Source organism: Opisthorchis viverrini (assembly GCF_000715545.1).
Source record: "Opisthorchis viverrini unplaced genomic scaffold opera_v5_122, whole genome shotgun sequence".
Lineage (NCBI taxonomy): Eukaryota > Metazoa > Platyhelminthes > Trematoda > Opisthorchiida > Opisthorchiidae > Opisthorchis > Opisthorchis viverrini.
Window position 1 is genome coordinate 1390383 of NW_008751780.1, and position 12778 is coordinate 1403160.

Below are 12778 nucleotides of genomic sequence, written 5' to 3' on the forward strand. Positions count from 1 at the left end.
TTTAGGCAATAACTTGATGAATTGGCAAGAAATGTACAAAACATGCCTATGTAACATTTAAAGAGATATCTATGGATAATTTTTATTTAATTCCAGTAGTTTGTACATATTTATCGTACACCTGGAATTTGGTTGACACCTGTTATTTCTGAGGATGCCAGGCCAAGAGAGGCGGATATCTAAAATTCACAGATGGTCGTAATAAGAGTTGTGCGAACTACATTAGCGCGCATCCCAAAACCCTGGTTGTGAAATCAACAACAAATATATTTTTATCGCCAATCAGATGCATAAAAAAGGACTAATACCATCACGTAGTTTACAGTTCTGATTATTTGAACAGTAAGTCTGTTAGATAAAAGGATTCTACTTGGACGGGAGGACATGGATGCTCCATGAAAATCCATATGTATGACCACGACGGGTTTACTGGAGTGTAGGTGTATCCATTCAAGTCTGAGGCATTTGGTAGTGGATACGCTATTCAAGGTGCCGTAGCTGGTATTTCCGCAAATTTGCAAAGCGGAACCATCCTTACTGTGGTAGCTAGGCAAATCACGAAAGTCTGAATTAGCTAAATGAGACCATTTACTTCTAATAAGGCTTATCAATAGGATGCTGTTGGATTCCGGCCAACGTGCGACCTGGGTTTAAAAATATCGAAAACGAAGACACCGAAAATTCTTAAGCGAGTTCCCCGACGAAAGCACCAAACATAAGCTACCTAGCGGAGAGAACCAATTTTGCACAACAAAATTATTGGCTGTCAATTTGTCGAAATATGGGTAGGTTGGGCGCGTTTCATCATGATCATCAAAGACAGCAACATCAGTGTTGGTACTGATGCTTCACTGCCGTATGGTTGTACGAGGGCTGGGATACTGTCAGGGCGCCCACACCTAGACAGAAGGACGATTAGTGTCCTCAACCAAAGCCTTTGGCTCAAAAGCCTAACCGCAAGGTAGCGGTGTTTGGCGGGAAATGCAAATGCGTTGCCATTTCTACGGAACAAGTCGCCACATGTTCCAACCCCCAACCTGGAGGGCCAGGAGACTGTGTTCGTCAGACCTCTAACCATTGACCAACCTGGTATGAGAGACTCTGTGAGTGTCGCGGGACACTCTCCAGTATAGCTCAATGGATCGCTGAGGTGCGCAAACCGTCACACCACGGTAAGGTCCAGTCTCTTCGTGACGGGCTACTATGTAAGAGGCTAAGCTACACGACCCAATGAGAAACTGGCAGCTGAACATCGTGTACCCTCACTGATTCCAGCGGCAAGGATCGCCCGAGTATGCCACGCTGCAAAGCGACTGAAATCACAGTAAGCACATAGTAAAATCGAGCTTAAGCCAATCTAAATCGGAAGTCGAACTGGAGTCGAGTGCAGAGCTATGCAATGGTCAATTAGTTCCAAATTAGTAAAATAAGCGGACCCTAGCATGACTCACGACGTAATACCACTCAAATGTACAAACAAACAACTCTACCTTCAAACTAATTGCCCGAAAGTTGGTCCACGGGCGTAAATGAATCAATCAATCACTCAATCCGCCAATTGGAATGGTAGCGCTCAGATCACGTCATATACGGAAGCTCATGCCATAAAAGAGGTACACAATTGATTCAGGTGTTTGAAAGCACCACACCTGATAGGAGCTTATGGGTGGTGACAAGTTGCACCGTATCTCGTAATGCGTAACAATATCAAGGGCATTAGCGAAATACATTCATTTGGAAAGCGATTTGGTCTTGGCGTAGACTCCCCTGGGATCCGCTGGATTTCTCGTTTACGTTTTTAAGCGACTGAGATGCAGGTGGGTTCCAGGTGAGTCTACCGCAAAACCAAATTGGTTTGCAAATGAGTGTATTTCGCTATTTTCGTGCAATTCGGGTTTAAGTAGAACATAAGGTTGACGGGAACTCGGGGACTGTGCCAACCTGATGAGCCCCAAAAAGGGCGATATCTGTCGTGGGCTGTCGAAGGATGTTCAGCAACCTTATGAGTAGTACACCGAATCCAAGCAAATATCAAGGGCACTTGTGATAAGTGTCAAACCAGGGGACAGTGGATACAAGTATCCCAAACGTCAAAACGGCGACAGAAATAAGACAGGCAGCAATAATCTTGATAATTGAAACTAGCGAGATATAAGGCATGAATGCAATAGGTCCGTCCGGCCGGTTTTTTGTTGTTCCTTTAAAAACTTATGATAATGATCACTGACAAAGATACGTAAATGGTTCCTGTGGAATAGCCCGGCTGACGAAAACTGTAGGGTACAGTTCGCTGACGGCACGCTTGAGCAAACAAGGGACTGGAGAAAGCAAAAACGAGTGTTTCATTATGTCGATCGAAAATGGACGGTAAAAAACACCTACCTGTTGTAATAAATCCATATCTTGCAGGTAGAATGCCGTGTAGAATAGGGAGAAAAAGCAATTCATGAACTGAAGCTGCAAACAAACAGAGTGAGAAAAGTTATCAGCACACTGTGCAATAGGCACACAACTGCGTCAAATAACTTGAAGGCAGAAACAAACAAGCAAATTCTCACAATGCACCGGGTCATCTGCTGGTGTGTTTGGCCCACCGGCAGCCTAAGTTTGAAGTAACGATAAAATATGCGACCGGAGTGAAATGTGAGCAACGTCGGAGACCAGAGAGGTAAAAAAAAGCGTACCAGTAGTAGCTTGGCGACCAGGTGGTTGTGGTATTCCGCATCCAGTCTATGATTTTCAAGCTCAGTCAGCCAGGCAGCCAAGCTCCTGTATGCTACGTCCATTGTCATGATGATGATCGCAAGCAAGACCTAGAAAAGGAGGAACCAGGATCAAAACGATATGATGAGAAGCTCAAGATGCATGCTGAACATCCGGTACAATAATATACTCCATAACAGGAACTAGCTTTGAAATAGATACAACTATGACAAAATCGCTCAGATCAAGAGTACCCAGTGGCAACAGAAGAACACCAGTTCTAAAGGACTGTGAAGAGGAAGGTGCCTGCGTAAATCCACAAAAGTATCCCAACGGTCCTTTTCAATTTAATGTGCTTTTGTGGAAAACATTTGTAGGCGTCAGACCATTGACTTAAGATACCACTGAACTCGGACAACTGATCGCGTCAGTATCTCATTTATTCACCTGCGATTTCCTCGGACTAGCTATAGGGCGCCGGAAACATAGTTGATCGCTAAACTTGGCATCTATGCAATACGGACCATATCAGTCATAAAAAAGGTCACCGTGGGACATGTGATGATGTTTACGCAATTAGCTCGATCACGCCATGCTTTTCGGCCTTGTGCTTTTTTAATCCTGGCTTATGGCCTGAAATTTGTGTGCAAAAAATGATAGGACTGTGGGACGGTGCATATTCATTGTACTGTAACACTGTCAAGCGAACTACTGACGGATAGCAGATGATCCTAGTAATCACCATCCACCAACAAGTAACGAATTGAGGAGCATAGGACTATGATAAAGTCATTGCCACAGTTGATTTCACCTTGGGGGTGTGCAAAATGAGGATGCCAAACTTCCCGGCGTCAGCATGCGCTGCCCAAGCGTCGGTTTGTTCCTGCAGGAGCACGAAACCAAGCGTGATGAAGATGACGAACGATAAAGAGATGATGATGATAGGAGCGGTGACGAAGAAGATAGTGAGACATCGACGCCACGCAGGATAGGTGCGGACCATTCGACCAGTGATTGAACATTTGGTTAACTCACCCTATTGTATTAAATAGATGGAGAGGAAAAATATATGGGAGGCACCGAAGTGAATAATGAGTTATAGAAGATTTTGGGCTTTCTTATAAACAGCATTCTCTTGAGAACGTAACTATCCTAATGGAGACAACGTGGTCCAAGGAGATAGAGAACTGAAATGAAATCAACCTCAGGGATGTTGAAAAAGTTTTTTTCTTTTCTGCACGTGAGACGAAATCGTTGAAGTCTCATGAAGAGGGGCCAAGGCTCACGCTCTCAGAATTACTCAGCTTTTGAAAAAAGAAGCACTTATGGTGTTTTTGCAACAGGACGGTTGATGAATTTCAGAGGTAACTTCATCTAAGCAATCCACTAGAGTGGATCTATGCTCTTGTTTCTATAGGTTTAGAATCTTGGTTAAGCCAGCTTCCCAAGACAACCAATACATCAGCAATCAGGCTGCAGCGTCCGACAACCCTTTTCGCCCTTTTACGTTGATGGACACAAGTCCACGACAATAAGGCCACGAATTGGACATTTTCATCAGATGCTAAGTGGTAGCAAATCGCAAATCACTTTTACAAAGCACCTTGCCCCGACCTGCTGAGATGTAATGAGGTGAATGTGTGGGAGGTCATCATAAATGCCTTTAAAGCTTAAAAAGTAAACATTAAGTTTTCCGGTGTACCGGGGGGACGGGACAGACAAACAAGCAAACTAACAAAAAGGCCCCGGAAGTGCATAGGGCGGAAAAGATAGCCAGTGTCACCAGTGCCGTGTAAACAGTGATACCTGAAAAGAACTATGGGTGCCAAAACAATCCGTTGACAACACAACAACCAGTCAGTGCTGCAAGCGTTTGCGAATATCAACGCGTGCGAAAGCCTGGCTAACAAACGGTGCACAAAAAGATACCAACCAGACTTTGCGGGTGAATTACGAAGGAAAGTTGAAGCATGCATGCACGATGTTGATAGTGCACCGAAATTCAACTAATGATGAAAACTAACGCGAGTCAACCATAGCGTGCCCAGTGAGACGCGTGAAAACATGGCTCATTCATTCAATCAGCTGCTGCCAATGTATGGAGAAGTTACACACTTGAAGTGAATTCCGGTAGCCTAGTCTTAGCAATAAAGTATGTTGTGTGGACCAATGTGGAGAATTTTTACTTCTGGTGTTATACTATATTTGCATGTCACTGGGTACTGGCGCGTCATAAAAAATGCGCAAAATCGATATCACATTAAAAATTGGCCACACAAAATAACGGGAATACTGAAAGATGGAATGGATATCAAATATGGTCTCTCCGATGAGTGAACATAACATCAGAGACACCGCTATTTCAAGAACCATTTCGGCCTAATAGGTGACGGCATATTTCAACTGGTGGAAGTATCACCACGTATAAGACCAACAAACTGGAAGACGTTTCAGAAATATAAACTTTTGAGCACTCGCAAAAATAAGGACTTTGGGTAGCTTTTCGTAGCGGACCCAAAGATGAACGTATCAAGATGGCGTGAAACGCCATTGCTAAGTCACGCGTTTCTCTTGCCACGCACGACACATCAGAACATTGAAGAACAAGCAGTAAATGATAGAAAATAGTAATCTGCAAACGAGACTCAAGCACAACAGCCGTACGGTGTGCATGCTTTAACAACTGGCGGCTAAATTTTGAAACCCTAGAGACCTCATTTGAATTGTGAAAGCGTCTCACCTACTAGCAGATAAGCGATTTTCGGTCATAAATGCAACAAAATATAGGAAATCGGTGTCAGGTGTATACAACTGAAAAAGAAAGGGCTGTATTCATTTTTATACTGTCGTCATCTCAAAAATCTTGAAATACTAGTAAATCACAACTCGGAAGAGCGATGCAAATAGGTGTGGAGCAAAGTAACCCACAAGGTCACTGCCATAAAACTCGGTGTCCAACTCTCACAACATCACAAACTGACAAGGGTGGATAATGTGAAACAAATGAGCACAAAACACTCCAATGCAATTAAAGAAGGATAGCTTCAGAATTGGTTACGGCCGGAAACTCCGACTTCCTATTAGATTTAGTATGACCCGGCAAATGAAGGTAAATGCATCAATGATATCGTGTGCGAAGTATAAGCAAACGCCCGGTTATGGGTGAAGTACAGTCAGGCTAGAAACCAATGGATGAAATCTACGGCAGGGATGAAGAAGACAAGAGCGAAGGACCGTAGCGTAACGGAGAGGAACCAGCGAACAACCTACCCGAAAAGCCGCCCGTGGCTCCTCAAGAAGTGACGGCGGTGCGTCCCATACACCCCATTGATAAGTTAGCAACGAGCTTGTCCTTTTCCAGTGCTCCAAGTAGACAGTAGACCAAAGGAGACAGAGCATAGCCATAACCAGATCGTAGAATTTGTACTTCTATGGGGATACGAAGAAGAACGGGTTAGTTAAGCAAACAGATTATTGGCTGGAACACCATTTTTGTCATACCTACCGACGGAACGGAATGATTGCAAATCTTACTTTCTAACTTGATGACGTCTTCATGAATGACTTATGAACACTCCATTCGCAAGACCCTCTTCTCAATGCATTTGGCCACTGAATTTGGGTGCTGTTTCCAAAAATTTTCTGGCACAGAAAACTGGCAGGTTTACAATCACCCGAGCCGAGTTCTCTCCCTTGTAAGCAACTAACGACTGACACTTCGGTTTTGACGTTACAACCATTTTTATCGTTACTGAAAGATTTTCCCCGCCTCTCTTGAAGCGTCCGCGGTGTCAAGTGGGAAATGAATATAGCTAGGCCGACTGGAAATGAGAGCCGTTTTTGGCAGCGATTGCGAGTTATGGCCTGAAACAGAAACAAGTCCAGGGTGAACGTTGACACTGAGAAACTAAACGTGGGCTATTTCTCCTCATGTCAACATCTTCCCGTCCCCATTTTCGTTCACCCCACCAGCTTTTTCCCACTCAGACGGGCATCTTGTTGACTTTTGTGCTAGCAAACCAGGCGATTCCAGGATGTCAACCATCGACCGAAATAATAATGATAATAGTAATCGTTCAGGAGTAACACCTTCCCGGTGCCTAGCTGCTATGCCACCCGAAGGAAGTCAGAGGGTTGAGATACTGCCAAGTTGCCAGGGCAGCCGAGATGCAGATTGGGTTCGAAACACGAACCTGCTAGTCAGTAAATTCGCGCTCTGATAAGTGAGCCAACTCGCACCATCCTCGACCTATTGAAAGGATTTGTTCACCTCCTCAGAAAAGATACTGATTGTGCATAAATCCACTGTTGATTTGACTAGGGTCCGATCGGCAGAAAACATTGCGATTCACTGCAACCAAGTGTTGACATAGAAGTCGTAGAATGAATATTTGTCGGCCTTATCTTACGAGCTAAATGACCATTTCGAATTAAACCGAAAACCCCTCAACAGGTCTTAAGTGACGATTACATTATACGTTGCATTTGTAAACTGATGCTTTTGACAGCTAGGTAAGCACATTAATGCGTTCCAAGGAGGATCCCATCGCCGGTTTTGATTACTCCTGTATTCCAATAATAAACAGACAGAATAGTATAAATATGCGCAGAATTTATTTTCCACTGAAGAAAATCGGTCTAGTATTAGGCTGTTTGCAAAGGCAGGCTTAAATGCGTCTTGTGACGAGGGGAAGTCTCCATAACACCGCTAGCACCACGTGTAGCATGCTATCATCAGGCATCATAACACACTATAGTCAAGACCAGGAAATTACCCAGTAAACACTAGAAGCGCACCGTTCAGCATAAAAAGCACAGGCTATCAACCCTGGCATACAGCTTCGCAGGGACGATAGAAACGATATCTGATTGTAAAGACGCTTCAATCGCTCCACTGAGGGCCGAATTCAAACTGACCAGGCCAGGCAAATCGTTACCTGGAAACATCACAAATGAGAGATTCAGCTGGATTCCAGGTGAGTCTCTCGAAAAACCAAATTAATTTGCAAACGAGTGTATTTCGCTAATTTGGTGAAATCTGGTTTCAAGTAGAACACAGGGTTGATGGAAACCCGGGGACTGCCCCTACCTGATGAGCCCCAAGAAGGGCGAAACCGGTCGTGGGCTGTCGACAAATTTTCAGCAACCTTATGAGTAGTGCATTACAAATCGTTTCTAGTTTACAGCTTTTGATCATATAAAATCGGGTTCAGCATGCGTTTCAGTCGACTGTGTCAACCCAAGTTATTGTGCACCTTCTCGCGCCTCCCAATTGCAATTTTCCACGGCCAAGGCTACCTCAATCCGAAGTGACAAGCTGCCTGAACAACAGTCAGCTTCAACTGGGCAGGATAAGTGGGGTTTCCCCTATTATAAGCTGAAAATGACCGCTATCGTTACAGAGAGCTGAAAGCAAAAAGAGACAAACAAATAAACCAAAAAGCGTAGACAGACGGATCCGGAAAAAAACTTACTTTGCAATCAACGAAAAGCCACACTGACAGTCCGACAACCGAAGGAAACAAAAGGGCAAAGGTGTAGTGGCCAAGCCAAGCGAAATACAGCGCAACCTGAACACCAAAGTAACGTCGAATATCATCCAACGGTTGACGGAGAGTCCATCCATGAAGCCAATCTTTGGTCAGTTGTTTCAGTTCCGCAGACTGATGCACAGGGAAGATGTGACTAAGCAAGCCAATTGATTGAAGTGGACGAACTAAAAGGGGGTCAGAAAAATGAATAATTTGGCCAGATAACACAACTACAAGTGGTAGGGGTTGGCGACTTTTGCTAACACTTTCCTGAGGCGAGAGTTGTTGACAGACAACTTTTCTGACAGTTGTCTGAAAGGTGTCTGTCAATTCAGTGCAAACGCACACTATCTAACGGCCTTTGAGGTCAAATTAGTAGCTGAATTTTTGTATCAATGGGTCGAATAACAGTCCTAAAACACAATGGAATTCGAAGAAACTGTGTCGATGTCTCCAACTATCGAGGTGTTTCGCTCGATATTTACACAAGGCCATCCGATAGAAAGAAGATCAACCGTTATCTGGCACACTGCGAGTAAGAATTAGGTAAACAACAATGGTCAGCCAGAGTTCAAATTTCGGATTTAACCGCCATCCCGTGATTTCCCGACATTCAGCTACGCGAACGTTTTCTTCTTACGTAGCGGCGCACGAAATGTTAGTACTGAAAGAGAGCTCCCTAGTGTGGGGACAGTGCCCAAAAATTACTTTTAACCAAGGATATATTTCGAAGTACCGCAATTTTCGGCTTAATTAAAGGGTTGCACTTCAACTCACCACCCAGCAGAGTGGTAAGAGGTCGGTTACATACAACACGCTCTTCCGAATAATCGAGGACCACCCTTAAGAGCTTCGAAGTTTTAGTTTGTGTTTTAATTAGCACAACGTTATATGCCAAAGAACTAACCTACTAGCTGGACTACCTTACAGCTTTTTCATTTAACAGTTACCTCAGCTACAGACTTCCCCCCTGAAGGGACCATTTAGTTCCAGTTCAGTGAATTTTACCACTGATGGACGAAATGCTAGACCCCACGAAAGGGACCAGGAGATTTTGATATCTCTGAACCCACTACTCCCCAAGACGAACGGCTTTCTTTCGGGATTCGGAAAATATCAAAGGTATTTGGTGTGGCAATGGGCTGCTGCTCACATTTGGTGGGCCAGAATGTTCGAAATCCAATCTGTTGAGTAGTCCTAACCAACGAGTGTGACAGTTGAGCCTACTGCACAAAGGTAGTTTCTATGCTTGTGTGTAATGGCGTACCACAATACCCACTGAAGAGCGCAAGATTAACAGGGGTCTTTCCAGTCGCATAGAAGTACTATGAGCTCAACCACTTGAGACCAGTTCAGTCTCACGGCTAGTAATCAATCCAAATAGCTCACTTCCTTGGGAGACCAGATCATTAGAAGTAAGATGTTCCTGTTCCCCAAAGGTAAGATGAAGATCCTTCGGTTCAGTCGAAGGGACTTCACGGGACATAAATAAGACAACGTTAAGATGTTGACGATTATCAATGAGTATTACAGTGTCGTCGAAAATGAGTGAAACCCACCTGCTGTTTCCTTTTTTGAGATTTTGTCATTTTTTGAGATCATGTGCGCAGTATTCCGCGCACTCCTAAAACTGGTCAACGCAGGGTGGAAAATTAAGCCCCCGAATATCACGCCAATCTGATCTCTTTCTATAAATATTCAACGCAGGTAAGCTGTGAATAACCAAGCTCCATCACCAAATAACAAGTGCTTTTTAGAACCAGTTATCAAGTGGACCTGTCAGATTAAACTGAAAATGAACTTTCCTGATGATGCAAACTTGAAGAACGCGAGGTCGACAATCTTAGCTAAGTTCAGTCGGTTTCAGACACTGATAATATATTTCACTGATATCCATGGTGACGAGACAGAGGTTAGTTTTCCCATTGTTTGGCTGCTTTTGATTAGGGGTGGAACAACTGACCAACAGGCCCACAGTGGTCTAGCTACAGGTACTACTCCGTCGTAAGTAATGTTATTTGCGTGACAGTAAGCCCAAAGAGGACCGACCCAACAGAAGAGAGATGGGTGAAAAGGATGATAAGAAGAAGGAAACCCATTTGAGGGTGACGGGGAAATTCACCAAGTTCCTGCGTCACTTAATAATTCTGCGAACACATCTAACATTAAGAACCCTAGTAGCATCCCATGTTTACTAAAAGTTGTGAAAGTCACACTTCAAACGGAGTCAAATAGGCGGAATTCATGCAATACAGTAGTTTTTCTGTAAACTTATAGTTAAATTAAGGTTCACTCTATTGCCGTAAGAAAATTAAGGGTTCGGTCGGTTCCCCCGAATGAGACCTCCCTTCAGAAGGGACTAACTCCGAACAGTTTTCGGGAGTGCATTCCAATCAGGAAACCACAGTGTGGTGATACTTATACCCAACTTCAATTGACGATATTTGGTCCCGTATCCTCAGCGTATGGGGTGATACGAAACTGGCACCTAGTGGTAATACGAAATTGCGATCACGTCTTTTGTGTACGATTAGTTAGCTTGATTAAAATGACTGAATGGATCAGTGCGATTGATCGTCACGTGATTGTCAAGTCGTGAGTGCTAATTGGCACGTGTAAATTACGTCTGTGCGTGTGCGTAACATAACAGAACGAAGATGACAGACCCAACACGCGACAGGAGCAATAAAGTAACTGGAAAAAGGACAATCACAAAACCAAGACAATGAAAGAGAGGAGGAAAGAGGAAAAAGGTAGAATGACAGGGTTTTTAATTTATAACGTGAATATTTCCGTGTACTGGTCCATCTAGCATTTGTTCGTCCGCAAACAGGCTGTGTCCTTAGGAGGTCACAATACGGCGAAAGTGACCACCAAGTGAGAGAACACAAGGCGTGCCGACACTTATTTTGTTTCAGGTTGAGATTTCAAAGTCACAGATGGGAAGTAAAAGCCAAAGTAGGCAGAGTCTGACGAACCAACGAACGACACGTGATCAGAGCTGAAGGTCCTTCGGTTACGTATAAGATTAAACGCGCGGGTAATCGGTTACTTTCATGAACAGCTCATCGATTCTCCACACTGTTTCAGCTTTGTGAATGAAGAGCACCTATAACTAACGATGCAATACTTAGCTCAGCAACTTAACTGCATGGATAACATTTTCAATAGTTTCACCGCTCTAGTCCGACACATTGCCCATCGTGAAGTTAGATATCAGCTAAAAGGGTGTTCACGTGCCTTGCTGCTCCGCTATACACAAGCTGGTACACTCCACGATCGACGTTCGAGCTGGATCGCTTGTTGCAAACGGGTGTACAGCTAGACAGTGTTAAATTTCTTCCGACGAGAGATTCTGGAATTGTGACAAGAACCAACACCAACAGATTGAAAACAGTAAGAGAAACACTCACTTAGCGGTTGTCCATCGCGAAACACCATATCATCCAGAACGTCTCCCTCGCGAGCGCATAATCCCATCAAATAATTATGCACAATCCAGCAACGTTCTCCACTGGATAAGAAGTTGAGCTCATCGGACGCATTATCGAACAAATCCAGTTCATCCATGGAAAACTCCCTCAGTCCCCCGCCATGCTCTGGTGCCAAAGGCTTCTTGATCCCCAACTCTTCGGCACCCAAGAGTAAACTAGATAAAAGCAACCGAAAGAATTAAATTTCATGAGGCCAGCGCGCCACATACACGTCACTGAAAACAGATTATGCAGACAATTTCAGCACGTAAAAAAGGAAATTCAGTTGGATGGTACTGAACCTTGATAGTATATTGAATCGTTGAAACTAAAGTTTCGAAACTGGATGTTGGGAAAGGCGTAGTCTTCATGGTCACAAGCCCATTGGTTTTAATGTGGCTAATCCCAATTTTGTTCAAGGTTCAATCTCATAAGTGCTTGAGGCCACACGATGAGCTGAACACATGCTTCGTCCAAATTTTCTTCGGAACAAGGCAGTATGAGGGTCATTCAACTGGCATTCGAACGCCGGTATAGGGTAGCAGACCATATACAATAGCCAACTGGCTCGTGTAAGTATGAAAAGTTGCGAATCCCCCGATAGGGGGCGGCTTGAGGTCAGCTATAGGTGACCAACAATGCAATGTCCAATGACGCGAAGAGACCAACAACCAACCATCATCATCATCATCATTATTATTGTCAGCTGTATTGACCGCGTACTTGTCGTACAGTGGTAGCTGCCAACAATCAATGTTGTCAACGGCCCAATAAGAGTCAGGCACCATCGCATACGAACTATTGTAACGCAGCTAAACCTCTGACCATCCTGAATGATGCCTCAAACATAGAAGAATGAATAAAAAACGTTGAATTTGCTATTGGGTGAAACGCTAGTAACGCCAGCGCATACCTTGCGCGACAACTGTACAAGATATAACTATCAGGTGATAGTTGGTGAAAGCTAACAGGCTGCATCATCATCATCATCAACGACAGCATGACATCAGTGCTCAACACCAATGCTTCACTGCCGTACAGCCATGACTTATTTGAAAGCCTTATTGTAAA

At 44.0% G+C, this 12778-nt stretch overlaps 1 protein-coding gene across 1 annotated transcript in view; it reads right to left on the reverse strand.

The window, feature by feature from the left end:
• The window catches only part of T265_06164 (hypothetical protein), a gene marked incomplete at both ends in the record, with an annotated part of 31940 nt that overhangs the window by 14329 nt on the left and 4833 nt on the right, over window positions 1-12778 (reverse strand). Inside the window, 6 exons of the mRNA XM_009171357.1 lie at window positions 2383-2457; window positions 2685-2813; window positions 3515-3739; window positions 5974-6132; window positions 8178-8419; window positions 11648-11883. Of these exons, the coding sequence (XP_009169621.1) occupies window positions 2383-2457; window positions 2685-2813; window positions 3515-3739; window positions 5974-6132; window positions 8178-8419; window positions 11648-11883 (1066 nt within the window). The remainder of the gene's footprint in view (window positions 1-2382; window positions 2458-2684; window positions 2814-3514; window positions 3740-5973; window positions 6133-8177; window positions 8420-11647; window positions 11884-12778) is intronic.